Source organism: Protopterus annectens, chromosome 3.part0 (assembly GCF_019279795.1).
Source record: "Protopterus annectens isolate FY-2018-M chromosome 3.part0, PAN1.0, whole genome shotgun sequence".
In the NCBI taxonomy this organism is placed as follows: Eukaryota; Metazoa; Chordata; order Ceratodontiformes; family Protopteridae; genus Protopterus; species Protopterus annectens.
The window spans coordinates 1,276,599,588-1,276,627,231 of record NC_056731.1 but is presented as its reverse complement, the minus strand read 5'-3'; the positions used below and the strand labels follow the sequence as shown (position 1 = coordinate 1,276,627,231).

At 43.4% G+C, this 27,644-nt stretch overlaps 1 protein-coding gene across 5 annotated transcripts in view; it reads left to right on the top strand.

Annotated features, from left to right (window-relative positions):
* The window catches only part of KCTD1 (potassium channel tetramerization domain containing 1), a 643,332-nt gene that overhangs the window by 543,729 nt on the left and 71,959 nt on the right, over window positions 1-27,644 (top strand). For all 5 annotated transcript variants that reach the window (XM_044065435.1, XM_044065436.1, XM_044065437.1 and 2 more), the window contains one exon: window positions 19,369-19,513. In XM_044065435.1, the coding sequence (XP_043921370.1) occupies window positions 19,369-19,513 (145 nt within the window). The remainder of the gene's footprint in view (window positions 1-19,368; window positions 19,514-27,644) is intronic.

The window sequence follows — 27,644 nt, the reverse complement described above, 5'->3', positions numbered from 1 at the left end:
CATCAAAGTTTTTAGACCACCCCTCCCCCATGATGGTCATCATCTACATGACACATGACTCAGAATTTCAAACCTTTCTGCATATTGAATCATATCTGCTTTTTCCCCAAGTTTTGAGTGCCAGTTGGGACAAACTCTCACTTCCACCAAAACATGATTTCAGAAGTTTCCTTGAAATAGTCCATCAGCCCTGTGGTTTTTTTGGTAGAAGCAAATTATCTCTTGTTTTTCTTGATGGGGCAGAAACCAGTGAAAAACAGACCTCCATATTCTAGACTTGCTCTGGCAGCTCAAGTATTACCTGGGGTAGCTACATGCATTAAGTAAGATGGGTTCAACTATCCATTTCCTTTGCTGTAGAGAGGGAGTGAATTGCATTTATCAAGTGGGTAGTTTCCAGGCAAATTGTCAAATATAAATCTTTTTGCTATCTGTTTGCTTATGTTGTGATTAAGCCCCTTCCACTAGAAGTGTTTCAAACATGTGTGCTGCGGCCATGTATACTTCACCAGTTATTGCTGTCTCAACTGAGATTCATGGCATGGACTTCATTTTGAAGGTCAGTACTCCAGGACTGAGCTGCCCAAGTTCTGCCCCTGTGCAAATTTTCATCTCTCCCTTTTGGTCCTTTGAATTCTGCCCAACGTAGGACCCGTAATGGTTGTTCCCCATTGTTACATATAACAGACTTCTTCTTTAATGTGTCATTTGATCTAGTAGAGGACCTTCCTTGATGGGTCAGGAATAACCCTCCTTCATATGAGTAATCTTCCACTAGCTGCTGCTGTTAAAAATTCCTGTATGTAGTTCACTTGACTAATAGTGTAGTGTTTAGTCTGTATTATTTCATGACTTGCAGGAAGGTGCTCAGTGGGGCTCAGTAAAAATCCCGATCCTGACCTCTCAGACATTTTAATGTGGCATCAGCACATTAGATATTTGAGGTATGCATCAGGGCATTATTTCAGTTTAGATTTTTTAGTTTACTGGATAAAGTTATAAATGTCCTTCAAGGATGCATCTGCAGTCCTTACAAATGGGTTGTCCTGTCGTCAGGCAGCCCTTCGTTCGGCCGGATTCCAAAGTCTGGGTCTGGCCTCGGCTGGTGTCGCACTTCACCCGACGTCATAGCTGCAGTTCTTCGGGTATAAAGGCATCAGCCGACGCCATTTTCCTCTGTCTTTCTTGCCGCGTGGCGCCCGAAGCAGAAGCTGTTCGCAAGTGCCGGTCGGTCAGAACCAGAGATTACTACTACAAGTACCGAAGACTTCTAAAAAGCTAAGTACCCCGTTGGGGACTCTTTCTTGCCTCAGCCGATGTCAGAAAAAGTGAATAACTGTTTAACTTGTGGGAAACAAATACCTCATAAAGATTTCCACTCTTACTGCTTACCTTGTTTAGGCCCAGACCACGACGTAGCAGCTTGTCTAGCCTGTGCTTCTTTCAACCGACGGACGCTTAGACGTCGGTCGGAATTTGCTGAAGAGTTTTTCGGCTCCGATTTTGCTTACATTATGCCGTTGGATACTCCGACTACGCAAATTTCTAAAAAACGCAAGAAAAAGGACCGACACTCGCGGTCCGCTGTTTCGAGCGAAAACGAGGTTAAGCCAAGCGAGTGTCTCGGTTTCGCTGAAACCGAGTCCACGGTTCTTCCTTCGGCCGAAAGCTTGCCACTTACCGAGGCCTCATCCAGCCTGGCTGAATCTGCTACTGAAATCCCACCTGCTCTTGCAGGTTCGCAGGATTTATCTGATACTATCCCTTTGGATATTTCTACCCCTGCATGTGGAGCTGCTAGGCCTCCTGCATCCATGTCTATTAAGGCCTTTGCCAGGGCTAAAGCAGCAAAAACTACCAAATCTGTGCCTGCTAAGACCACATCTCACAGGCCTAGTTCCAGTTCACAAATGCTTAGTCTAGCAGAGGATCTCATTTCTTTGATCCGGGGATCCCAACCACATCCAGACAGGGCCTCTCACCCACCTCCAGAGAAGAGGACTAGAGTAGAGCCTCCTGAGCCAGTTTCTTCAGATGGATCCTCTGATGAGTCAGATAATTCAAACCCTCCAGAGGGCCCCTTTTCTCCTTATGAGGACTATGATGCAGAAGACTCCATTCCTTCTGCCTCTCCACCTGAGGAATTTTCTTTTGGGGAAACCTTGCATGCTATGAGGGAACAATTTCAATGGCAGGGCCAGGATTTTTCAGACTCTAGGAAAAGGCTTAGAACCTTTTTGCATTTGCCACAGCATAGGCCTTTAGCCATTCCTCCAGTACTTACTGTTGTGGATGATGCTTTTAATGATGCTTGTACTGCTCCTGATTCTCTTCCTCCGGCCCCTGCTAAGCCCGATAGGTACTACAGGGTTCGGACACACATTATCATTTGTATAAGGCCCCTTTGCAGATCCGAAACTATCTCCCAGGGACCCAAGGCTGTAGCAGCTTCTTCTACAAAACCCCTCCCTCTGAAAGGGAATCTAGGGCCTTAGAGAGATGGGGTAAAAAGTTTACACTTCTGCTACTCTTTCAGCTAGGGCCTTGAACTGTCAATTCCACATGATTCAGTATCAGGAATTTATGTTAGACCAATTAACTAAAAACTGTCCTCGGATGAACCATTAGACAAAAAATCTGTACAGGAAATGGTACATAACATTCAGCAGGTCAGTAATCATTCCTTAAAATGCGGCTATGATGCACTGGAGGCTTCCTTTAGATCAGCCATGACTGGCACAGTGATCAGAAGACATGCATGGTTGAAAGAGCAGTCCTTACCAGACCATGTTAAATCAAAGCTCCTAGATGCTCCCATGGATAAGCTCAATTTGTTTGGCTCCCCTGCGCAGCAGGTGCTGAAGAAGGTGGAAGAAAAAGCAAAATCTGTTCAGGCAGTCAAGGATTTCTTGCAGGTCCAGCCTCCAAGGTTTAGCAGGAACTGGCCTTCCAAGAACTGGTCCTTTCCAGACACCTCCAGAGCTCCGAGAGGCAGGAATAGGCGCTCAAGAGGCAGGGGTCAATCCAGAGGTGCCTACAGGGGACGTCAGTGGCAGGCTAACAACCAGCGAGGTACAGCCACAGATCCAGCCACCACCACTTCCACAGGACAATCACAGTGACTTGGCTCTGGCACCGCCTACCAGGGAACAACTAGAAGCACCCTTAGGCGGGAAGCTAGCCTTATTTTCAGTAAACTGGCATTACATCACAGGAGACAAATGGATTTTACAGACAATAGACCAAGGTTACAGGTTTCACTTCCATACTCTACCAAGGAAGAGAGGAATGCCAAACCTACCTCCAAATCAGAAGACAAAAGCTCTAGAACAAATAACTCACTTACTAAGGATGAGAGCTATAGAAAGGGTACCATCTATGGAACAAGGACAAGGATTTTACTCCAGACTCTTCCTGGTACCAAGAAAAGAAAACCAATGGAGACCTATTCTCGACCTGTCCGCTTTAAACACATACCTCATTGTTCCAAAATTCAAAATGCTGACCCTACAGCAGCTTCTTCCCATGCTGGGCAAGGAGTCTTGGCTGGTAACTCTAGATCTCAAGGAGGCATACCTGCACGTCCCCATATGACCAAATTGCAGAAGATACCTCAGATTTCTTGCAGGATCAGAGCATTATCAATTCTCAGCATGGCCCTTTGGCTTATCTACTGTGCCCAGAGTATTTACGAAATGCCTGGCATCAGTAATTGCTCATTGCAGGCTTCAGGGAATTCAAATTTATCCTTACCTGGATGACTGCCTGTTACAAGCGGACAACAAAAACAAATTAAAAAAAGATTTGGAAAGGGTCATTCATCTACTACAAGCCCTGGGATACACAGTCAATATAAAAAAGTCAAGGCTGATACCATCCCAAAGGATAACCTTCTTGGGTGCAGATTTGGACACATCAAAACAAATGGCATTCCTGACAGTAGAAAAACAGGAGCAACTCCCTCTCTACTTCATGGCATTAACAAAGCAGAACCAGCTAACAGCAAGAAAAGTCCTGCAAGCTCTCGGTTACATGGCATCCTGCATAATATTGATTCCACATGCCAGACTACATATGAGGAAGTTACAGTGGTACCTAAGGAATTTATGGTCTCAGCACAAGCACAGCCTAGAAACCCAGATTCCAATAATTCCATGCCTGAAACAAGAATTCCAATGGTGGGCTCAGGCCTGTCAATCAAACAAGGGACTGCCCTTCCACAGCACTCAACCAAGCCAGATCATCACAATAGACGCCTCAGACCTCGGTTGGGGGGCGCACATGCTGGACAAGTGCATACAAGGCTTATGGACTCAAGACCAGCTGCACCTACACATAAATCAAAAGGAAATGCTGGCAGTAAAACTGGCAATTCAGACATTCAGACCATTTCTTCGACAGGGTCAACTGCTGATAAGGACGGACAACACCACAGTTATGTGGTACATCAACAAACAGGGAGGCACACATTCATACCCTCTATGCTGGATGGCAATGGACCTCTGGAATGTGGCAGTGAGCTTCAACATTCAGCTTCAAACAATTTTTGTGCCAGGAAAAGAAAATATACTAGCAGACATCCTAAGCAGAACTACCACGGATGCCCACGAATGGATGCTGCATCCGGACATCTTCAAAACCATTACAGGGAAATGGGGACTACCAGAAATAGACTTATTTGCATCCCCACACAATCACCAACTGAAAAAATTCTGCACAAGGACGTGCCACCCACTTGCTTGGAAAGTGGACTCCCTATCTTTCAGTTGGAAAAACCTGACAGCATATGCATTCTCACCTCTTCCTTTGATGCACAAGGTGCTATTGAAGAAAGAAGACCGTCCAAGGATCATCCTGATAGCTCCAGTCTGGCCAAGGCAACATTGGTACCCATTACTGAGGAGCATGTCTCGGGAACAAATATGGCCTCTGCCCCTAGTTCCCTTGCTGTTAACACAGAACAACTTCAAAACCCTGCATCCAAACCTGAAAGCAATGCAGCTGGCTGCCTGGAACATTGCATAAGACCAAATAACCCAGATTTATCTCAAAGGGTTAAAGACATTATCTTGGAGGCTCGCAGACCCTCAACAAGAAAAAATTATTCAGCAAAATGGAAAAGATATCTCATTTGGAGTACTGCAAAAGGAAAGAATGTGTCACTGGTAAACATAGCTAACATCCTGGAATACTTGGCAGAGCTCTTCCACAACGGCCTGTCCTATTCTTCCATTAAGATTCATGCATCAGCTATTTCAGCAGAATACAACTTGGATCCTCCAGTCTTCTCACATCCTCTGCTCAGGCAGTTTCTGAGAGGGATTAAAATGTAAAGCCACCTAGGAAGCCACCATTGCCAGCATGGGACTTGAACTTTGTGCTAGAAAAGTTGACACTCCCTCCTTCGAGCCAGCAGCAACAGCAGAATTACAGTACTTATCATGGAAAACTGCTTTCCTGCTTGCAATCACTTCAGCAAGAAGGGTATCTGAGCTACAGGCATTAATGGCAGTACAGCCCTTCCTGATCTTCCATCAAGATAGAGTGTCCATGAGAACTAATCCTTCTTTTATGCCAAAGGTGGTCTCCAGGGTATCTTTAAATCAAGCTATCCACCTACCAACATTCTTCCCCAACCCACAGAACAGGGGAGAAAGACTGTTGCATACCTTGGATGTACATAGACAATTACGCTACTACCTGGACAAGAACAAGAGCAATAGAAAGACTGACCAGCTACTGGTAGCATATGCGACAGGAATGGAAGGAAAAGCAATTTCAAAACAGACAATCTCTAAGTGGATAGGAAATTGCATTAGATTTTGTTACTCCTACCATGGGAAGAAAACTCCAGAAAACATCAGGCCTCACTCTACAAGGGCTACAGCCACTACCACAGCTTTCTTACGAGGAGTGGCTACCAAGGACATTTTAGAGGCTGCTACTTGGAGCTCCGTGCATACATTTGCCAAGCATTATAATTTACCTTTATAATCCTGATCCTGAGCAGGTTTTGCCACTGCTGTTTTGCAAGGGATCTTAACTACACCATAATCTTATTTCTCCTCCTCCCCCAGTTTGGCTATGGTATTCTACCCATTTGTAAGGACTGCAGATGCATCCTTGAAGGACATAGTACAGTTTTGTACCTACCATAAATGTAGATGTCCGATAGGCATGCATCTGCAGTCAGGATTACCCACCCTCCTTCCCCTCTGTGGTACTCCTAGGGTATTTGCCCATCTTGTAGCTTGCTGGGGGAATCTATTATGGTGCATTTGTTTGTATATATGTACATACATGCTTATTTTTGTTTGCTCTCTACTATTTGGAACCATTTGCATTTATCCAAATTTAGCCTTCCTAGAGGGCACCTGGCATCTGGGGCAAGAAACACTGAGGAAAATGGCGTCGGCTGATGCCTTTATACCCGAAGAACTGCAGCTATGACGTCAGGTGAAGTGCGACACCAGCCGAGGCCAGACCCAGACTTTGGAATCCGGCCGACCGAAGGGCTGCCTGACGACAGGACAACCCATTTGTAAGGACTGCAGATGCATGCCTATCGGACATCTACATTTATGGTAGGTACAAAACTGTACTTTCTCACTGTAGTACGCATAGTTTGCTGACCTTGTGCTCCAAAATCAAAAATATGAGATTGTTGTGGACTTTCTGATGTAAAAAAAAAAAAAAAAAAGGTTCATTACAACTATTGCTGTACATCTTTCACCGCTTTTATATTCTAGTTTCAACCTGCAGCTCACATGGCAGTTGCCACCAAACAGCATCAAAAGTATGGGCAGCTCTAAAATCTGTCATATGTGCCAGAGGAAAAGTATTAACATCTTTTAAAGATCTTGGTTGATCAGAGGTGTACTTCTGACCATTATCTGCATAACGGTAGTGCCTTACAAATTTCAAAGCTATAAAAACTCTTTGTTTTCCAATGCTTTTTTCACTTGGTAACTGGCAGTGCATTAAGGCAGCCAAATGTCCGTCTACTAAAAACTGTGATCACACTTCAGTCATAACCAAGTACTCACGTGTTATCAAAGTGCATGTCAAGATTAATTTCTTGACCTTTGCTTTACTTCACTGTGTTTTGTCACAATACATGACTGCATTGCAGCATCTGGTGAGTTAAATCCCACAATGCAGTTTACTCATGTGTATCTCTATTTATTTGGGCACTTTTTTGATGAAAAGTTTTGTAATTTTTTTACTAAATCCAGGACCCAAATAAGTTTAGTATTTCTCTGCCTAACATCATGTAAGGCAGTGGTGCACAACCTTTTTGTGGGAAGGGCCACTACACAAATTCTTAATGCATCTGCGGGCCACCTCAAAACAGTAAGTTGTTACGAGTTAACAGTAGGTACATGTGACTGGCATTTTTACTTAAGACAACAGTCGTGAAATTGCCCGTTTTCTACATTAACTTTGCGTTTAACTTTATTCTGGCTTGCAGCCATGACTTACTACAAACTCTTGCAGAAAGTTACTACTGTTTAAAGACTGCAAGTTATAAATAACAAAGAATAGTTACTTCCGCAGCTAAAATTAGATGTGTACACAACTGCAGTCAGTTAGGTAAGTAAGCATGTGCTGGAAAGTTTACATGACTGGAGTAAGGCATAGCATTTTTTCACTTTTTAAAAAATGTTTAGTTACTCTCTGGGGGCTAGATGGTGTTGCTTTGAGGGCTGGATTTGGCCCCAGGGCCGGATGTTGTGCACCACTGATGTAAGGTGATTGTCCATAGACTTTAATAGATGCCTCTTTGTGCATATGCAACTTGAGTCTTTCATTTTTTCCCCTCAGTTGGTCACTGTAGCTAAAAAATAAATATTAATATTAAACCTCAGTGGCATCAACATGGGGAAAATGAATTTTAAGAAGTTTTTTTAAGTGCTTAAAAAAGAAAGCGCAGATATAATGAGTATGCAAATCAGCACTTTGTATACCACATACGGTGGTGTAACAGGGAAGTCACAAAATTGTGACAAAACATTTTAAGGTGAATTTTTTAATATCCATTTCTCCAGTATATAACAAGTTGTTTATGTCTGGAAATACTAGTGTACTAGTGTACAACACTGTGTGTTGTTTTATTTTTCATCCATATGCTTGGAATGTTCATTGAAGACGCATTATTTCCATATGGTAATAGTAATAGGTTTAAATAGGTTTTACAACACTTCATTCAGATTCAACTGGATGAGGTACTATTTGTTTGAGTTGATCTTTGCAGTTAATGTACAACGTAGGAAAATTTTCCCCCTACAAAAAGCACTTATTTTTTTATGTGGCTGGTTGAATCCCAACCAACTGAACTCAGTGAGTTGAGTTCTCATTGAGTTAAATGCTTGAAATTAATAGGGGAAGTGTTTTAAGTATTTTGCTTTGGATGTTTAATTTTTCTTTCATAGGTAGTACATGGTTGTACATTGATCTGAAGTTGGAGACGAAAGCGCTTGATTCACTGGATATATCTGATTTATTTTTATTTGTTAAATTAAAGTTCTTTCTGTAAGCACTTCTTAGTTGCTTATTTGAAATTTTTTATCTTTCTTCATCTTGCTGCAACCGAGGCCGATTTTTGGATTGTGGTTTGTTTTTTGACTTTCAAAAGTTTGAAGTTATTGATCTGAAGTAGTTTACTTCATTTGGTCTTCAGCCCGTGGGAATACAGATCCATATCGGATCCGAGCCGGCAAAAATTACTAACAACAGCTCCGAGCTCCAGACTCCTCCCCTTACCCATAATACACCTCCACTGCCTTCCATCCCCAGATCCTATTTGCTGCTATTTGTAAAACACCGTGTCTCTAGAGCTCTAGCTAGCAGGGTGATTCTAATTGTAAGTTTTTCTAAATTTTCTGTTACTTTTAGCCATTTCAGGCTAGTATAGGTACCCCTTCTCCCCTCCCATCACTTTGGCGTCGAGTGTAGATTTGTAGTTGTAGTTAGTTTAGAGTAGTTTTTCTGTGGTGCCCCCCCCCCCTGTTCAGTCCAGTGTGGTGAGTGGGTGTGTTATTAGTCTAAAGAAAGAAAGTTTTTGGTGTGTCTCTCTTTTTTTAAGGCTTTTTGTTTGATAGTATGGCTGAAAAGCTTATCTTTAAGCACTGCACGAGTGTAGCCATAAGCTCTCCCCAGTGGATGTCCACACTCTGTGTGTGTTGTGCTTAGGTGTGGCCCACCTTAATGTGGAGTGCTCCATTTGTGCGGGGTTCAATCCCTGAGCTTTGAAGGATAGAAAGTCCAAGTTGACCCTCAAAGGTCTTCTGCTTGCCACTGATCCTCCTTCTTCGTCTTCAGCTTCAGTCACAGTGGCTGCTGTGGCTGCCTCTCCTGCTCCTCTCCCACTGGCTTCCCCTCCCTCCCAGGCTGGGACTCAAACTCCTGCATGTAAGCCTGTGGTAGTGGAGCAGAGGAGAGGTAGAGAGTGGGAGAGAGAGTCGAATATGAAGGAAAAGAGGAAGAGGTCCTCGGACCTCTTGTCCCTGAGCAAGTCTGCACGGACCCGTGACTCCACTCGGCTCCAGTCTCTGAGGTCCTCTCTGGAGACTGAGGAGGCACGTTCAGTCTCCCGTGCTTCGGTTCCCCGACCAGTCAGGTCAGAATCCGTGGCCTCGTCTCAGTCGACCCGTTCTTTATCAGACATGGATCTGGATAAGATAATGAGGCGCTTTATCCGTACACCGATCCAGATGGCGGTCTTGCCAGCCCCCTTCCTCAGGAGGGGGGAGCTCAATTCCCTTTTTTCAGCCCATTTCTCCTTCCCTGATCCGACCTTCGGCTTCAGAATTCTCAGATCCAAGGTTGGCTTTGGTCAGGGGGTTGGCACAAACGGTCCTTGCGTCCTTGATGCCGACAGCTGCCGCATCTTGGATCCAAGCATTTCAGATCCGAGCCACTCTCGGAGCCAGAGTCTGGGTGTCAGATCCAAGGGAGTGGAACCTTTTCCATCGGCTCCAATGTTTTCGGCCAGGTTCCCATCCCTTGGAGCTCCATCCACTTGAGATCCAGCTCCGATTCTCGCTTCGGATCCGGGGAGACCGGCCTCCTTATTAGCTAGGGGGTCTGCTCTCCTTCAGTGTTCAATGTGGTAGAACGGGACCTCTCCATCGGATCGAAGCCCCTGACTGCCCCCTTGGACTCCGCCCAGACCCCCTCGGATCTGTCTACGGTCCCCATTGTCTTACCAGCAGGACAACCTGTGCCCGAAGATCCCTGGACAGTTCCCCCAGAGGAACAGCTGGCTTGCTAGTGCTCCCTGGAGAGCCCCATGGGAGATGTGCCTCACAAGCATATGTGCAAGAGGAGGCACTTGGACTCCCCTGAGTCTCTAACTGAGGACACAGATTTAGATGATATGGGAGGGCTCCTCAAGATCACCTCCCAACGATGTCTCCTTTGGAGACATCATGGAGATCCTGCATCAGCTGGGAGGTTGGTCTGCCCCCAAGCCCTCCTCTGATGAGTCTGTGTTTCTGGAGGCTTTCGGCACGGGCCCATTTATGTCTTGGGTGTCCCGTCCCATCTATCCTTTAGTGGATTTGATCACCTCGCGGACGTGGAAGGAACCAGATTTCATGGAGCCAATCCCCAAGCACCCCGATAAGGTTCTGAGTCCCCCTATTGACAGGCCTTCCTGGAACAAGGACTGTCCAGTGGACGCCATGGTGGTAGCAGCAGCCACAAAGAAGGAACTATCTCAGGAAAGTCCCTTGGTCCACCCTCCTGACAGAGAGTCACGGATGATGGACCGCCTAGGGAAGTAGGTGTATGCTTCAGCTACCTTTTCTATAAGAGCACTGAACTACTTGGCCCATGTCACGAGACTCTAACGCGACCTAGTGAAGGAGCTGGAGGAGTCTCCACCCAAGTCCATGTCGCAGGAGGACAAGGCTTCATTCTGCACGAAAATGGCCACTCAGAGCAGTATCAAATACGTCCATGCAACTTCTCTCCCATGCTACAGAAGGAACGGCTGAGTCCGGCGTGTCCATGAGGCATAACGCGTGGCACATGTTGTGGCAATTCACCGAACCCTTTAAGGCATCCTTTGCCAATGCCCCGTATGATGGCTCGACCTTTTTCTGAAAGACCATCAAGGAGACACTAGTCCAGAGTGAGAAGGATGGGAAGACACTGTCTGCCGTCGGGATCTACTTCTCTAACCCCCAAAGATCCTTTTCCCAGAACCAGCGAGGGTAAAAGAAGATGTGGTTCCAGAAGTCTCAGTATTCCCAGGACACTTCTTCCCCTAGAGGCAGAGGAGGACAGAATGGACGCCGGCCCAGAGGCCAAAGGGGTCCATAAAACTTTGGGTCTTGAGAACCATTCTCGAACAGACCAGGGCAGCAACCCTGAGGGGTTGCCTGGCTGCTCTACTCTGAAGGCAATCGGGGGACAATTGTCCTTGCATCCAATGGCATGGGAGTCCATAACAATGGACCGCTGGGTGCTTCAAGTCATATCCAGAGGATATTCTGTCCCCTTCGTTGGTTCCCCCATACCTCCCAAACACCTCCCAGACATTCCACCCACGCAAAGGGAGGCAGCAGCACAGGAAATTTCCAAGCTGCTAGGAAAACGAGCCATCCAAACCGTCCCCCCGATCAGTCCAGATCGGGGTTCTACTCCATGTTCTTTTTGGTGCCAAAGAAAATGGGGGACTTAAGGCCCATCCTGGGCCTCTCTACCCTGAACCTGTCAGTTGCCAAAGAAAAGTTCTGGATGGTCACACTACAGTCCATCATGCCGTACCTGCAAGAGAGCGACTGGATAGGCTCGTTAGATCTCCAGGATGCTTGCTATCACATAAAAATGCATAAAAGCTCCAGGAGGTTCCTCCGCTTCTGGCTTGGGGCCATTCATTTTCAATTTTGAGCCCTACCCTTTGGTCTCACCACAGCCCCTAGGATATTTATCAAAGTGATGGCGGTTGTAGCGGCTCACCTGAGGCTTAAGGGGATTCAGGTCTATCCGTATCTGGACGATTGGCTCCTCACTGCTCCCACCAAGTGTCTACTTTCCCAAACCAGGGATTATTTTCTGACACTTGCCCTGAGTTTGAGTATCACAATCAACACAGTCAAGTCTCTACTAGAGCCTGTACAGGTGATAGATTACATTGGTGCCAGGATAGACACACAACATTGCAAAGTGTTCCTGACCTTGGAGAGAGTTCAAAACCTCAGGCTGCATGTCTCCCTAATTTACTGTTTTCACCTCCTGACAGCGAAATCAGTGTTGAGAGCCCTATGCTCGATTGCAGCAACCATAACTCTCCTTCCATGTGCTCGGCTACACATGCGGATTCTTCAGTGGACTCTAACGGTTCAGAGGTCCCTGTTGGATTTACCACTAACCTATCCTATCCACCTGAGTCAAGTGTGTCGGTCATCCCTCATATGGTGGATGAGCTCTCCGGACATTTTGGAGGGACGATCCTTTGTTCCAGCCCGGGCCCAAACCACAGTGGCCACGGATGCCTCCAACTTGGGTGGGGGGGTCATTGTTCGGGCATGGCAGTCCAAGGCCTGTGGTCCCACTTAGAGACTAGCTTGCATATCAGTGTCCTAGAGATGAGGGCGGTCCTTCTAGTGTTGCATGCTCTTCATGCCTTTCTTCCTCTGGGGACGATTGCCATTCAGTCAGACAACATGTCAGTAGTCTGGTATATCAATAAACAGGGAGAGACCAGATCTTATCCCCTTTGTCGCGAGGCCATGAGAATGTGGGAATGGGCGATCTCCACCGGTCGCTTTCTCATCGAAACGCACATTCCGAGACAGTCCAACATTCTAGTAGATAGGCTAAGTTGGACCATTCTGATGCCTTATGAGTGGTCTCTGAATCTATCAGTAGCGGAACAGATCTTCAGCGAGTGGGGTCAACCTTGCTACGATTTCTTCGCATCTCTTTCCAACGCGAAGTGCAGCAGGTTTTTGCTCTGAACCCATGCTTGTCCTCCTGGTCTTCTGTATGCTTACCCACCAGTTCCTCTCATCCTGAGGTTTCTGCAGAAAGCTTGTCGACTGGGGAGCAAGGTAATCCTCATTGCTCCATTCTGGCTTCATCAGGTATGGTTTCCCTTCCTTTGGTCTCACCTTCTGGCTCCACCTTGGATCCTAGATCCCATTCAGGATCTGATTTCACACCCATCGGGGGTGCCTCATCCGTGTCTGGACAGCCTGAAGCTCATGGCTTGGCTGCTCCAGTTCCCGTGATTGCTAGGACTCCCGGACTTTCCACCTCAGTTAAGTCTATTTTGGTAGCTGCTCATAAGTCTTCTACCAGAAAGATTTATCGCAGCAAATGGAAATGTTTTTCTTTCTGGGCCTCTCAGAGGAGTTTAGATCGTTTTACGGCTCCTATTTCCACCATTCTTGATTTTCTAGCTGATATTTTCCAGCATGGAGCTAGTTCTTCTACTGTCAAAGTTCAGTTGGCTGCCATTTCTCATTTTCATGTGGGTGAGAATTCTGCATCCTTGGCATCTTCTAGACTATGTAAAGCCTTTATTAAAGGCACTTTTTTGCTATGCCCCTGGTCAAAGATCCTGTCCCCCCTGTAGGACCTTTGTATGGTTCTCCAAGCTCTGGTCACTCCGCCTTTGGAGCCTGCCGCTACTGCAGATCTAAAATTTCTATCGTGGAAAAAAGCTTTTTTGGTGGCGATTACCTCTGCTAGAAGGATTTTGGAACTACAGGCCTTATCCATAAAATTCCCGTACATGATTTTCTTAAAGATAGTTTCCCTTCGAACCAACCCATCTTTACTTCCTAAGGTGGCGTCACCAGTCAGTATCACTCAGACTATAAATTTGCCTGTGTTCTTTCCCAATTTTACCAACAGGATCGAATACAAACTACACATGTTGGATGTTCATAGACATTTACGATTCTATTTACACAGGACAAAAAATGTTCGTAAATCTGATTGTTTGTTTCATTCTGTAGACCCTTTTTGGGCAAACCTATTTCCAAGGTCACTAAAGCTAGATGGATTTCTTCATGCATCCTGCAGGTCTATAAGGACAAAGGCATGTCTCCTCCAGGTCAGGTTACAGCTCATTCCACTAGGTCCATGGCTAAGTCTGCAGCTTTCTGGTCTAGGGTGTCTTTGGATGACATTTGCTCAGCAGCTACTCAGTCCTCCTCTCGCACGTTTAATTCCCATTACAAATTGGATTTGACATCTAGAAGGAGAGCATCCTTTGGCTCCGCAGTGCTCCGGAATATCCTTCCATGAGGGCCTCCCAGGAGTTTAGTAGCTGGGGACTCTGTCCCACAGGTTGAACACCAAATAAAGTAAACTACTTCAGATAAAGAAGTTATGTACTCATCATAATGTTCTATCTGAGTAGTACTTCATTTGTCTTCAACCGTCCCTCCCTCCTTCCCCCGGACCTTGGCACATGTTCAGCCTATGGGCTGTAGAATAGGTCACAAGTATGTTATCAAGTCGGATTCTAAGTATAAGTTCTGCAAACTCGATCTGGGGATGGAAGGCAGTGGAGGCGTATTATGGGTAAGGGGAGGAGTCTGGAGCTCGGAGCTGATGCTAGTAATTTTTGCTGGCTTGGATCCGTATTCCCACAGGTTGAAGATAAATGAAGTGCAACTACTCAGATGGAATGTTATGGTGAGTACAAAACTTATTTTTTTATTACTATGATTGTTATTTGTCAGCATATACTGCGGGAGCGACCCCAATGAAAATGGGCTTTGCTCACAAGGCCTAACTCGAGCAACAGGATATAAATGAATAAATAAAATACATTTAAAAAAAGCAATTGGCCCGAAAGAGAAAACCGCATAGAGGGAACATATTAAGCACTACATGAGAAGGACACAGTTATAATTTGTCTGTTTTTACAAGGATACTATAGTTGCCCTAGTGGCTTAACATTCCGTAATCTGTTGTAACAAGTAATTGCTTTGATTTGAGCCTTGCACATGCAGCAGGATTCAGCAGGTTCAAGTAGGAAGGGGCATACCATTCATTTAAAAGTTGCTTCAGGGGAAGGTTGTAGTCATTACTACACTCAAGTATAATGGAGAGGTTCTCCATGTTAGCAGTACATTGGAAGTAAGTCTGACTTGTAGGCAAATGAATATATTGTATAGTGAATTTAGTTATGCATGCAGATTTACTCAGCTTTTGAATGAAATTGGAGTAAAGCTTCTGATATAGAAATGGTAAAAGAAAAAAAAAATAGTTGTAACATAAGCTAAATGAAAGGTCCGGAGGCCAATTGTGTATAACTGTAGTGTGACAGCATCTTCTTCCTCCACCTCGTACTCATCAGCAGTCTATTTCAGCTCCTTTTTGAAATGTTGGGACCTGGCAATCCTGAGTCCCACAGTGCTGAAAAAAAGACTGAATATATAGAAGAGAGAATGATGAACATTGCTTTTTTCCTACAAGTGGGGCAAGCCCTCTGCACTCCCCCACAACCCTGAACTTGTACATACCAGCCCTGAGATCACCATACCTTAGAGAAAAGAGAATATTCCAGGAAATGACAGTCATAGCATCATAGGAGGTTACTCGGCTAACAGCCAACAGTGCCCTTATAAGCCTAGCCAAGTTCAACCCATGTTCCCAAGGGTGTCTGGTTCAAGTAGACACCAAAATCAGCACCTCTCGCCCCTCTCCAAGAGGGATACAGGTGGAACCTCCAGGGTGAATTTCCGTTTACCCATCTAGTTGTCCAAATTGCGCTTAAATAGTGCCAATAAGGGGCTTTGTTTAACATGAATAGGAGGCTTGTTCCAAAGGTGGGGCAACCTCTGTGAGACAAATCTCTCATTGCAGCAAGTTCTGTTGATGTCACATACCAGGTTAAGATCCTTTGCTTGAGTGGCCAGTGTGCCATTTGACTTGCGATATGCAGCATTTCCATTAATGCTGGGTCAGAGATTGCTCTATATGCAAGGCACAGGTCCCTTCTGCTCAGCCTGTACTACAGAGTAAAGTGACAATGATTTCAGTCTGTCCGTATAAGATAGATCTTGAAGACCCTGAATTTCCTTTGCAAGGAACCTTTGTGGTCTGTCCAATTGCTGCAGGTATTTGGAAAGGGAACATACCAAAGGGAAAGGTGTACTTTATTATTGGCTTGATGGGGGAAAAGTACCTCTTTTTTCTGGAGGCAGTGCCCTTACTTATGAGACTAGCAGTTTAAAATGCCCTTCTTACTACTGTGGAGACATGGTGATGGAAGTTAAGGTTGCTGTCGACCTGTGTGCCCAGATCTCTCACTACTGACTGTGTGTCTATGGTATTGCTATTGATGTGGTAGTTTGCAGGAGCACACCCTTGCCAAAGGGGATGATGATGCATTTTTTTGCATTAAGTGTAAGACCATGACTTTGGCACCAGTCACTAGTTTGTGTAAGACCTTCATGAAGCATGTCAAAATTGCTAGGAGCTTCAATGATCGCTCCCAGTTTGCAGTCATCCGCAGACTTTGTTAGCCACAGTCCTTTAGCCTTTAGTTTTAGCCTGTACTTCGGAGAAGTAGATTCTGAAGAGTAGGGGTCCCAGAACTGATCCGTATGGAACACTACTGGTTACTGGTCTGCTGGAGGAGGTGGAGTCCCCTATTTTGCCTCTATGAGTTCTGTCAGTGTGCCAGTTTGCAACCCACCTAACAATATATGGGTTGATACCCATCTGGTTGAGTTTGTCAATGATGCTTGAGTGGGGGATTGTGTCAAAGGCCTTGGCTAAGTCTAGGCAGGCTGCATGCATAGATTTGCCTTCATCTAGGACTTTAGTGACTGTCTCGAAGAAGTCCACCAAGTTTAACAGACATGATCTCCCTTTGAGAAAGCCATACTGTGTGGGGTCGTGCATTTGGAAATTTCCTGTATCTTTGTTAATAAGGTCCATGATGATTCGTTCCATGGCCTTGCAGATAAGGCTGGTCAGGCTAATGGGTCTGCAATTCCTGGGGTCCATGGATGCACCCCCTTTGTGAAAAAAGGTGATGGTAGCTGTTTTCCATTCCACTGGGACAAAGCCAGTACTGGGCTGTGATTGAAAAGTGTTCCCAGTGGTGATGCTAATTCCTATTTTAACCCATGTAGAACACAGCCAGAGATGTTGTCTGGTCCCATAGAGGCTGTATTTTTGGCCTTGGAGAGAGCGTTTAAAACCTGCTCCTCAGAGATACTAGGTGGGGGACAGGTGTTAGAGATGATATGTGGCAGAGACAGGGGACTGAAGTTTTCACTGAACCTGTCAGCCAGCAGGTTTGCTGTATCCACAGGTTCTGTATATGTAGTACCATTAACTACGAGTTCATTGCAAATTTGGGCCTTACCTTTGAGGTTATGGATGTAACTAAAGAAGCACCTTGTGGTTATCCTTAGTTAGGAAAGCTGATTTGGATTTGTAGTTGGCTTTGGAGGACTTCACTAGAAGTCTTATGTGTTTGTTTAAATTGAGGAGGGAGTGTTTCCAGTTTAGAGATTGTTCCTTCCTACTCTTAGACAACAATTCTTTTTACTGTTGTATAGCCTCTTAATGGCAGTTGTCCACCGGGCATGTTTGTTTTTCCTTGAAGCGCTTACTTTGGTTCTGTCAGGTATGGCAGAGTCATTACAGTTGTGCAGGTACTCGTATAAAGGATTGGTGTATAACTCAGCATAGCTCTTTGTTCCATAAGTGGGGGGAGGGGCTATTTATGCTGTCATGTAACAGGTTGTAATTGGCCCTAGAGACGTTTTTTAGTCCAGTTGTTGCTAAGGGAGTCTTGTGTTATAGTTACTTCTAGCGAGACTGATTTGTGGTCAGATCTCACTAGGGATGGCCACACATAATTTACCCATTCAATGGATGGGTAATTAAAGTCAGTCAAAGCCATGGTGTCTGGTTTTATCTTGATTGACTGAAGTAGATCCAAGTAGGCTGAGTGGATGTCCTGATTCATAGAGAGGGTCCTATAGCTGGCAATGACCTGAAGAGGGGCCTTACCTCCAATCAGTTGCACCTGAAGTAATTCAAGGGAATCATGCTGTTAAACCAATCTAGAGGTGTGTTTATCTTTAATGAATATTGATGCACCACCCCCTTTAGTTCTCATGCCTTCAGTTTGTGGCCTGAATGTATGGAAGTAAATGTAACGTGGTATAGCTGGGGTGCCCTCCACAGCCTTAAACCAGGTCTCAGTGACTGCACATATGTCAGCATCTTCCAAGGTGATGACTGCTTCCAGTGAGTGCAGTTTCTGGTTTAGACTTCTAGAGTTTAGCAGCATAACCTTGAGGTTGTTTTTAAGAGGGTATTTTTACATCGGGAATTTTGTTTTTGTGACTGCCTAAAAAAGACACTATGGTGGTGGCAAGAGTTTTAGCCTGTAACTGAAATCCCAAGGGTGACAGATGACTATCTCTGGCAAAGTATCGAAGTCTGTCGACTATGTCATCCCAGCTAACCAATACTGGGATCCTATTTGAATGACACCAGAAGCTAAGCCAATTGAAGTCAGTCATATATTTTGTGCTGAGGTATCATCCTAGGCAATGGTAAAAATGCTCCTTAAGGCTTGACATACCTGCCTGAAGTACATAATCAGAGACCTCAGTCATGTCTCTCCTCATATAGTCCAATGAGGTACATCTCAAGGCGTTCACACCAACATGGACTTGGTATCTGATGAACTGGCTGGTGAACGAAAGAGCCTGGATTCTAGGTTCTTGATATAGATGCATCTCTCACATAATGAATTTATTTGAACTAGAAGAAGTGGTTTGTCAGTGTACATAAGGCAATTGCTGCATTGCCTCAGGATGCCCATGTCAACCAGGCTGGCTGAAGAAGCTGTATGTGGTCAGAAAACAGGGAAAGGACAGGAAGGACCAGGTAGAGGACAGGAGAAGTGGACAAAAAAATATGAAGGGCTAGGATCTGTGTTGGAACCTCAGGAGCCTCTCTGAATGTATCACATGTCAGTCTCTGATTTAAGTCTGAATTTTCTGCCATGTCTGTCTCCACATTCCAGGACTGGGCATTGCAAGTCTTGACAATTCAAATGGTTACTGTTTGGCACATCTGTGTATCATACAGCTCTTGCCCAGAATTTTTGCTTCACATCTACAAATGAATATAGTACGTATTGCAACGCAGGAAGTTAATGTAAAACAGATTGAAAGAATGAAGAATAAGAAGTATATATAATTTTTCATTTGTTTGAGGCATATCCTTTCTGTATTTATTTTTCAATAAACACTGAGAGGTTGCAGTACCCTGGAATATGTTTATTGCATAAATAAATCTGAGCCATTGTTTTGTGAGTTGTTGACTTCTCCGAGATATTATTGTATTTATTTTGTGTCTTGGCAGAATTGGGAGGCTCTTTGATGGTACAGAACCAATAGTTCTAGACAGTCTTAAACAGCACTACTTCATAGATCGAGATGGACAAATGTTCCGATACATTTTGAACTTCCTCAGAACATCTCGACTTCTCATTCCTGATGATTTCAAGGTTTGTTTTGACTACTACTTTTTATTCAACTCAGAATGATTTGTGTCAGCAATTAAGGTAGTCCTGCTTTAAGATGTTTTCTTTGTTTAGTACATAGTTATAACAGTGGCCATTTTTCTGCATTTAGCAATTTGTAGCGCTACTGGCCTGTGTTTTATCCTGCTTGGGCCCTGATGGTCTAGAAATGGGACTGAATGTCCTGTAGTGGTGTTGGTTGCTTTATATCATTTTCAGAATTCTCTTTCAGTAAATCAAATTTTGTGACAGTCATACACTCCAGGATGTGGCTGGAAAAGGGGTTGTTTAGTGTGTGGTTTCCTTTGCTAGATGTTTAAGAAAACAAAACCTTTACTTTTAGTAGCTGTCTTTCATCCTGTTTGCTCTATACGCAGAGGGTAACGGATAGAGAGTTATAGATAATCATGTCAGTCTTAATGTGGCATGTAGCCCCTGTCCAGTCATTCTTCCCATACCCTTCTTTCATTTGTTTTAATTTGCTTTGCCTTAGGCAGCTCTGAACTCACCTGATGGATTAACCTTTTACCTCTGCTAGTATGCAATGATCTATATTACGCAGCATACAGATGTAAGCCTTGAAAGTGCACAAAGAAATACAGTTTTCTCAGGAGGCATGGATGGTGACAGTTTGACAAAATTATCAAAGGGAAATCTAGTGTTTTATTTTCTTTCAAACCACGTGTAACAGATTTATTGAATGAATTGACTGTTCTATAGCAGTCTGGTAAGTACATTAAAAAAATCAGCATTGATTCACATTATACGTCTCAACTGTCCAGATGTTCGCAAAATGTTCAGATTTTTGCCTCCTAAAATTTGTGGTTTTCTGGCAAATCATTGGGGATTGAAGTCCTATATAATGACAGACATTTGAATTTCATACTATATATCTTTCAGAAAATGCATGCTAATACAAAGTCTGTTATTCTGTGAACTTTCAGTGTTCTGTCCCTGTTTTGGGCCATTTTCCTCCTCCCATTTTTTTTATGGCTCTGTACAGATTTTTTGCACTATGAGGTTGAGAGCTATGATTCACAGATTCATAATCGTAAGTTAGCTTGATTGTGAATGTTAATGTTACCTGGCACATGCTATGTGCAGGAATTTAAAATCAGTTACAAAATGGACTTGCTTGATTACTCTTTCCTATTGGCTAACTATTGGTGCTGTATAGAAGTAAACCAAACCATTGCACAGAAAGGGGAGTAGATATTAAACTGCTGTGCGCAGTCTAAGCTATATTCAAATGTGCAGTGATTCAACTCCTGAGTGCCTCTTTTGTAAGTCAAAGTTCAGCAGCACCTATGAGAGCCTTTGCATACCGAGTCACTAAAACAGCATTAAAACAACTCACTAAACACACACACACACGATGCACAGGCCCAAATGCATTAGTTGTATTACTTCAGATAGGCCATAGATATTACCAATATTCATGTATGCCGAGTCTTCTAATACTTGATTTTGCACTTAGAGTATTGTTAGTAAATTAAGTGGCCTGATTCACAGATCCTTTTCAGCCATGAGCCAGAAAACAAGGACAAGATATATGGAAAACTTAGTGTGGCTAGTCAACAGATGTGTTTTTGGAAGGTGGGAGGAAATTGCTGTACCTGGAAATACAAACATACAGATGGGGAGAACATAAAAACTCTGTGTAGACAATGACTGAAAGACAGCACTGAAACCTGTAGCTACTAGGCAAAGATCTTGGCACAGAGCCATCACGCTACCCAAATTTCTGGAGTATGTTAAAAAAGGTAAATATTTGTATTTTGTCTTTTTATATGAATGCAAAATATAAAAAAGTTCATTTTTTTGAGGATGACTGCCTCTGTTCTTCCTACTGTATACTCACTTCACCACCAGTAATACAGGTTTCCCATTAAAAGTAGCAATACAGTTGGCATTAGCACCTGAAGTGCAGGTTATATTTCTTGTTCTCAGAGATGAAGCAGGAGCTCTATTGAGCATTTCAGTCACATTCCCAGTTTACAAAGTGCTGTTTGGATATGTCAACAAATGCACTTCATGTTCCATTTTTCAAACGCTTTGACTTGAAATTTTCATCATACCTTAGTTTATAAACAGTGTAACTGATATTGCGATTTTCTCTCCAAAATGTCATTTTAAATTCATAGTGCAGAATAATTCTACAAACATTTTAAATTAGTCAGTAGGATTTATAACATTTACACTTTGAAGGATTTTTACATTAAGCTAAAATAAGTATTTCTCTCAGGTACTGACGATGTGCTTCAGTCATAACCTACCAGGTTGCATTGGCAAGATCACTGCAGTGCATTATGATAACTGTTCAAGACATCCTGTTGTAAACAGACAAGGAGTTCAAGATCATTATCTTGCTGAATTTGCTGCAGGAGTAAGAGATTGTGGATAAATATGGCTACATCCTCCTACTGGTGCAACACTTTCCTTACCAGAGGGCATAAGTGAGTGATGGAAGCTGAATCCAAGTCTGTAGGGAGTGTTATTAGAGTATAGCCAAGTTTCGGTAACAACGAGGATGTGTATGTGCTGAGGAGTCTGGAATGCCTCAAAGTCAGGCTTTTTTTTTTTTTTTTTTTTTTGATCAGGCTTCTTACGCTAAGCAGTGCTACGTTTAAGCATGCCTGATTTGGATTTTCTAGATTGGAAGTGCTAGGAGGTTGACTGTAAAAAGGCTCTGGGGTAGAAAGTGTCATTACCAATATGTAGCAGCCTCCTGAGGTAAGAGGTGTAAGTTGTCCGTGGTAAAGCAAGTGGAGCCATCGACTGCCATCCTCTAAACTGACACACATTGGATCCCTTTTGAATGACAGTACATTCTGAGCTAGTTGTTGGAAGTCATTTTTGTTTTCTGTTTGTATTATGGTATCATTCCTCTTAATGACACAATGCATTGAGACCTGAAGACATATGCATCTTCATTTTCCCTAAGGTGATACATCTGACATGCACAGTGCAAATTGGGCAGTAGTTAGGTTGTACATGTATTTGAAGTGAGGGGATCTGTGGGCTGTAGTGGCAGACAATAACAAGTTTAGGTAACAGTAAAGCAAAACAAGCCAATCATTAAGCAGTTGACCATGGTTACATATACAAAACATGGCTTAGGTATGAATTTGCATATTGAGAACATTGCAAAAATCTGTAGCTGAAAATTCATTGCAAGACAGCATACATTAGAAATGTCTTAATATGGATTGCTGTCAGTGGATCAAACTTTCAAAACTTTGAAAATCATGCAGCCAAGACCATATGATTGAAGTTTTGAAAGTTCAAAATTAAAAAAAATAAAAAATTTTTTTTTACATTTTTGCAGGGGGACAAGCCCCCCTGCACCCCCAATGTGGGGACTGTGGCCCACACACTCCCTACTAATTAAATATACCAATTTCAAGATCGCACTGTAGTGAGGAGAATGGTAAATTTCCCATTCCATGCTGTACAGCAATCTCCATTCAAAATGTCTGCGCTTTCTAAACTTCGATGATACAGTCTCGGACGTATGATTTTCGAAGTTTTGAAAGCTCTGCCTATTGCTAGGAATCCCTCAGTATGAGTATAGAGGACATACAATCCAGGTTAAATACAAAGTTTGTGAGCAAGTATATTAACACACTTAACACTGTATTAAACACACACAGTTCTGTAATGGAAATTCAAGTGTTGTACAGCAAAAATGTGTAGCTTTTTGACTGCATCCTTTGTTAATATAGAAATAGATATGTTTTAATAGTATTGATGTAAGGTTAAGCTACCCTTCTGTACTCTGCATTAGAATAATCGGTAAATGATGTTATGTAAGTAGATTTCTACAAAGATGAACAAAGTAACAGTCATACATATCAAGAAGAACCATACTTAACTTTACCTAAGTCTGCTTAGCTGACGAGACATTTAGCAAAGAAAAATTGCATTATGCCTGCTGACCTAAGGCCGATTTAAACAAACTTGACCGTAACAATTTTGAATGGAACCACTGTTTGAGTGAAGTCAATGCAGTAGTGCTCAAGTGCATTAGCCCATGTCCATACAACTGCTGCATTTATTTTCATTGAATATATGGTCTCTGAGGAAAGTTAGTAGTTTTCAGAGATCATTCCAGACAGCTAGTTCTTTTTTTTAGAGAAAAGGCTTTCACATGAGCCAAGTGATTGGAGGCATTCATAACTGAATACCTTAACTGTTTCTAAAAGTGTGCGTTTTGTTTCTGAATTACAACCCATGAAATAATGGCAAACAGTTACCGTCATTCAGTATATTGTGGATGTATGTATTCAGCAATAATTTCGCTCTTTCTGCAGCAGGTAACTATTTGAGCTTAGAGTAGTGCAATGGTGCTTGCAGTTGTTAGCTAGGTTTGTGAATCTAAGTACGTTGTTTTTGGCTGATTGAATGAGCAAGGTGGTCTCTGCAGAGAGAAGTGCATTTAATGGGAGGCAATATTCCAATCTGGGGAGGAGTATGTTTATGGTAATGGCTTGCTTAACCTCAGTGGTCAACAAGTAAGATATTTTATAAGAGGCTTTCAGTTGAGTTAATAACTTGTTAACATGAGATACAACTTGAGAACTATGTTGGGGGAAGGATAGGTGTTAGTCTAAGGTTAAGCCTTGGATACATTTGCTAAGTAGTGACAGTAAAAGGAAAGCTCATTTTATAATGCTGAAGTTAGGGACAGTGGGGGTTTAGATATACCTTGGTCCCTCTCCAGTTTCCAAACCATAGGCCCCACACTCTAATGTCATAAATACACGTCCTTTTTGATTCACCTTCTTATTCTAAATTACATTTTGTTTGTTTTAAGTAAATCAAAATTTGTTCCAGTTTATTTTAAATGGTAGTGTGGAATGTCTGTCCAACAAGAAGTGAAACTAAATTTGCTAACCTGTAATACATTTCAGAACATAGCAAACTTAAACCGCCACTTAAACTGTTATCATAATCCATTACTTACAGCCACTTGATGTGCACACCTCTAAGTATCTACCTGTAATAAAAAATAGCCACAGTAAAGTATTCCAACTTGCTTTATACACAAGCATATTAGTGTGATTTTATTACAGTCCTGCAAATCCAGGTAACTGGTTATTCTCAAATAGAGACAACAACTGTATCCAGCAATTATAGCCTCACTTTTGTTTGTGTTCACATCAGATTTATAATAGTGGTAAAATGGAAACTAACAATAATTATGGGCACAATAATATATTTCCAACGCAAACAAACAGTAGCCGAAGTAAAGTGAAGACATCATCTGATTGTGGTAAACAACACTTCCTCTTTTGACCTCCTATGCAAGAATCAGGGAAAAACAAAAATAATAAACAGAGGCTCAAAATTAGGAGTAAATTTTAAGTATTGTTCTGATAGACTTGGAAAGTGACTAGAATAAGAATTTTGCGTTTTTTTTCTGGAGGATATAAAGTCTGAAATTAAAATGTCTGTCGTCATTTAAGCAGTCTAATCCTCAATGATTTTCCAGAAGACCAAATATTTTATGATGCGTCTGCTCAAGCAACAGAGACATCCAAAGCAGAAACTCAAGCAACCCCCCCCCTCCAACACAAACCAAATGACACATAGCCCACAAACTCAATGTGCCACCTAACCACAGCCCATAAGGCATAACAACGTACCCAACAATCTAGTCATAGGTGACTCTATAGTCAGGCACACTGATGTTCCTTTCACCAGTCTAAACAAGAAAAAAGTTACTGTCAGCTGCCTGTCGGGTGCCAGAATCTGCCACATCACTCACGCACTCATGTCACTCCACAACAAGTACAAATGTGATGCTGTCATTGTCCATGTTGGTGTGAATGACCTGAGATGTACCTCCCTGGACTACATGAAAAGAGACACGGAGGAGCTCTCTGATCTTGTAGCCCAGGCAGGTATGACCCTAGCCCTGAGTAGCATCCTGCCATCACCCAGAATGATACCACAGTACAAGGACAAAATGATTGACTTCAACAATTGGATAAGCTTCTGGTGTCATTCTAAGGGGATCCAGTATCTGTCTGCCTGGGATGACATGATCGACAGACCACAATGCTTTGCCAGAGATGGCCTGCACCAGTCTCCCTTGGGATTCCAGATACTGGCTAAGGCTCTTGCCACCCCTATAGTGCCTTTATTTAGGCAAGGTTCAGATGACAAATTCACCACCATAACGGGTACAAGCAAGCAAAATCTGAGGGTAATGCTACTCAGTGCTAGAAATCTAAACGTCAAAATCCACTCCCTTGAGGCACTCCTTAAAATGGAGAACATCGGCATCTGTGCAGTGACAGAGACCTGGTTTAAGACTTCTAAGAGCACCCCTGCATTATCAGGCTATAATTCATACCACACCTTGCGGCCACCTAACTTGGACCGAAACACTAAAGGTGGAGGCGTGTCCATATTCATTAAGGATATCCACACCTCCAGGCTAATTGCTCAGCATAATGCATCCGAGATTATCCAAGTGCAACTAACTCTGGGCAAAACCGCAATCCAAATTGTAGCTTGCTACAGATCCCCCACCATGCCCCAGGATTCCCACTCTTTATTTCTTGATACACTGGAAAATATTAGGGTACAACCTAACACCCTAATAATGGGCAATTTCAACTACCCCACCATTAACTGGGAAAACTACTCATGTACCAACTCTTTTGCTCAACGTTTTCTGGAATTCATAAATTCCAACACCTTGGATTAACTTATCCACACCCCCACCAGGGGCAGCAATATCCTAGACCTGGTCATTACCAACATGGGCGACCGGTGTTCCTAGGCATCCACATCCCCCCCACCCCCCCATTAGGGAAACCACCGTAAAAAATTTCTCCAAAGCTAACTTCACTCTTCTTAAGACAGAAGTGGCAAACTTCATGCCACCCATGCAGGCGGACAATAGAAGTACGACTGCTAAATCCTACACAAATGCAGTTTATAAGCACTTACATGAGTGGATGGATCGTGCTATCCCTAACAGAACCAAGATGCTATCCTCCAAAAAAAGGAAGCCAATCTGGTGGTCCCCTGCCATACACAAACTCTACAACAGAAGAAAGAAACTGCTGCAAAAAAGAGTAAAATCCCATGATTGGAGGAACTCCCTGGTCAGCCGCAGAAAGAAGCTGAGATCCGTCATAAAATCCTCCAAAGCTAGTTATGAAAAGAAAATCGTCACTGTTTCCAAAGACAACCACAGAGCATTCTATAGCTATGTCAAGGATCTCAATGGCAACACTTTGAGTTACAGCACAGTGGCACTAAATATACAGAACCAACTGAAATTGTCAATATCCTGGTAGATAGGTTCACTGCTAACTTTACCCCCCTCTCACCTCCTAAAGGGCCCATCTCTGTACCGGAAGAATGCAAAGTTCCTGTAATTATGACTGCACAGGTAAAAACTACACTCTCCAAAGCCAAGAACATAAGCATCCATGGGACCTGACAGCATTGCAGGCTGCGTTCTACACAAACTACGGAATGAACTGGCACCCCACCTAAGTACCATAATCAATAATAGCCTCACCTCAGGCTTTGTTCCCACTGAATGGCACACAGCAACGGTTATCCCACTCCACAAAGGGGGATCCACCTACGGACCCCGCCCCATTAGCCTGACAAGTCTGGTGTGCAAGGCCATGGAACGTATCATCATGGAACTTATAAACAGAGACATTGGTAGTCTCCAAACTCTGGACCCCACCCAGTTTGGGTTTGTGAAAGGCAGATCATGTCTCCTAAACCTGATAGATTTCTTTGAAGCAGTCACCAAAGCTGTAGATGAGGGTAAGGTGGTTCACACAGCCTGTCTAGATCTCGCCAAGGCTTTCAACACCATCCCCCACTCTGGTATTATAGATTAAGTCACTAAACTAGGTATAAATCCCTATGTCACAAGATGGGTTGCCAATTGGCTCACTGACAGAACCCGCACTGTGAAAGTAGCAGACTCCAAATCTGACTTCAGACCAGTGGCAAGTGGAGTACCACGGGGTTCAGTCCTGGGTCCTCTCCTGTTTGGTAACTACCTCTCTGAAGTACAGGCAAATACAGAAGGTCTTTGGCTAATGGATTTCGCAGATGACTGCAAACTAGGAGC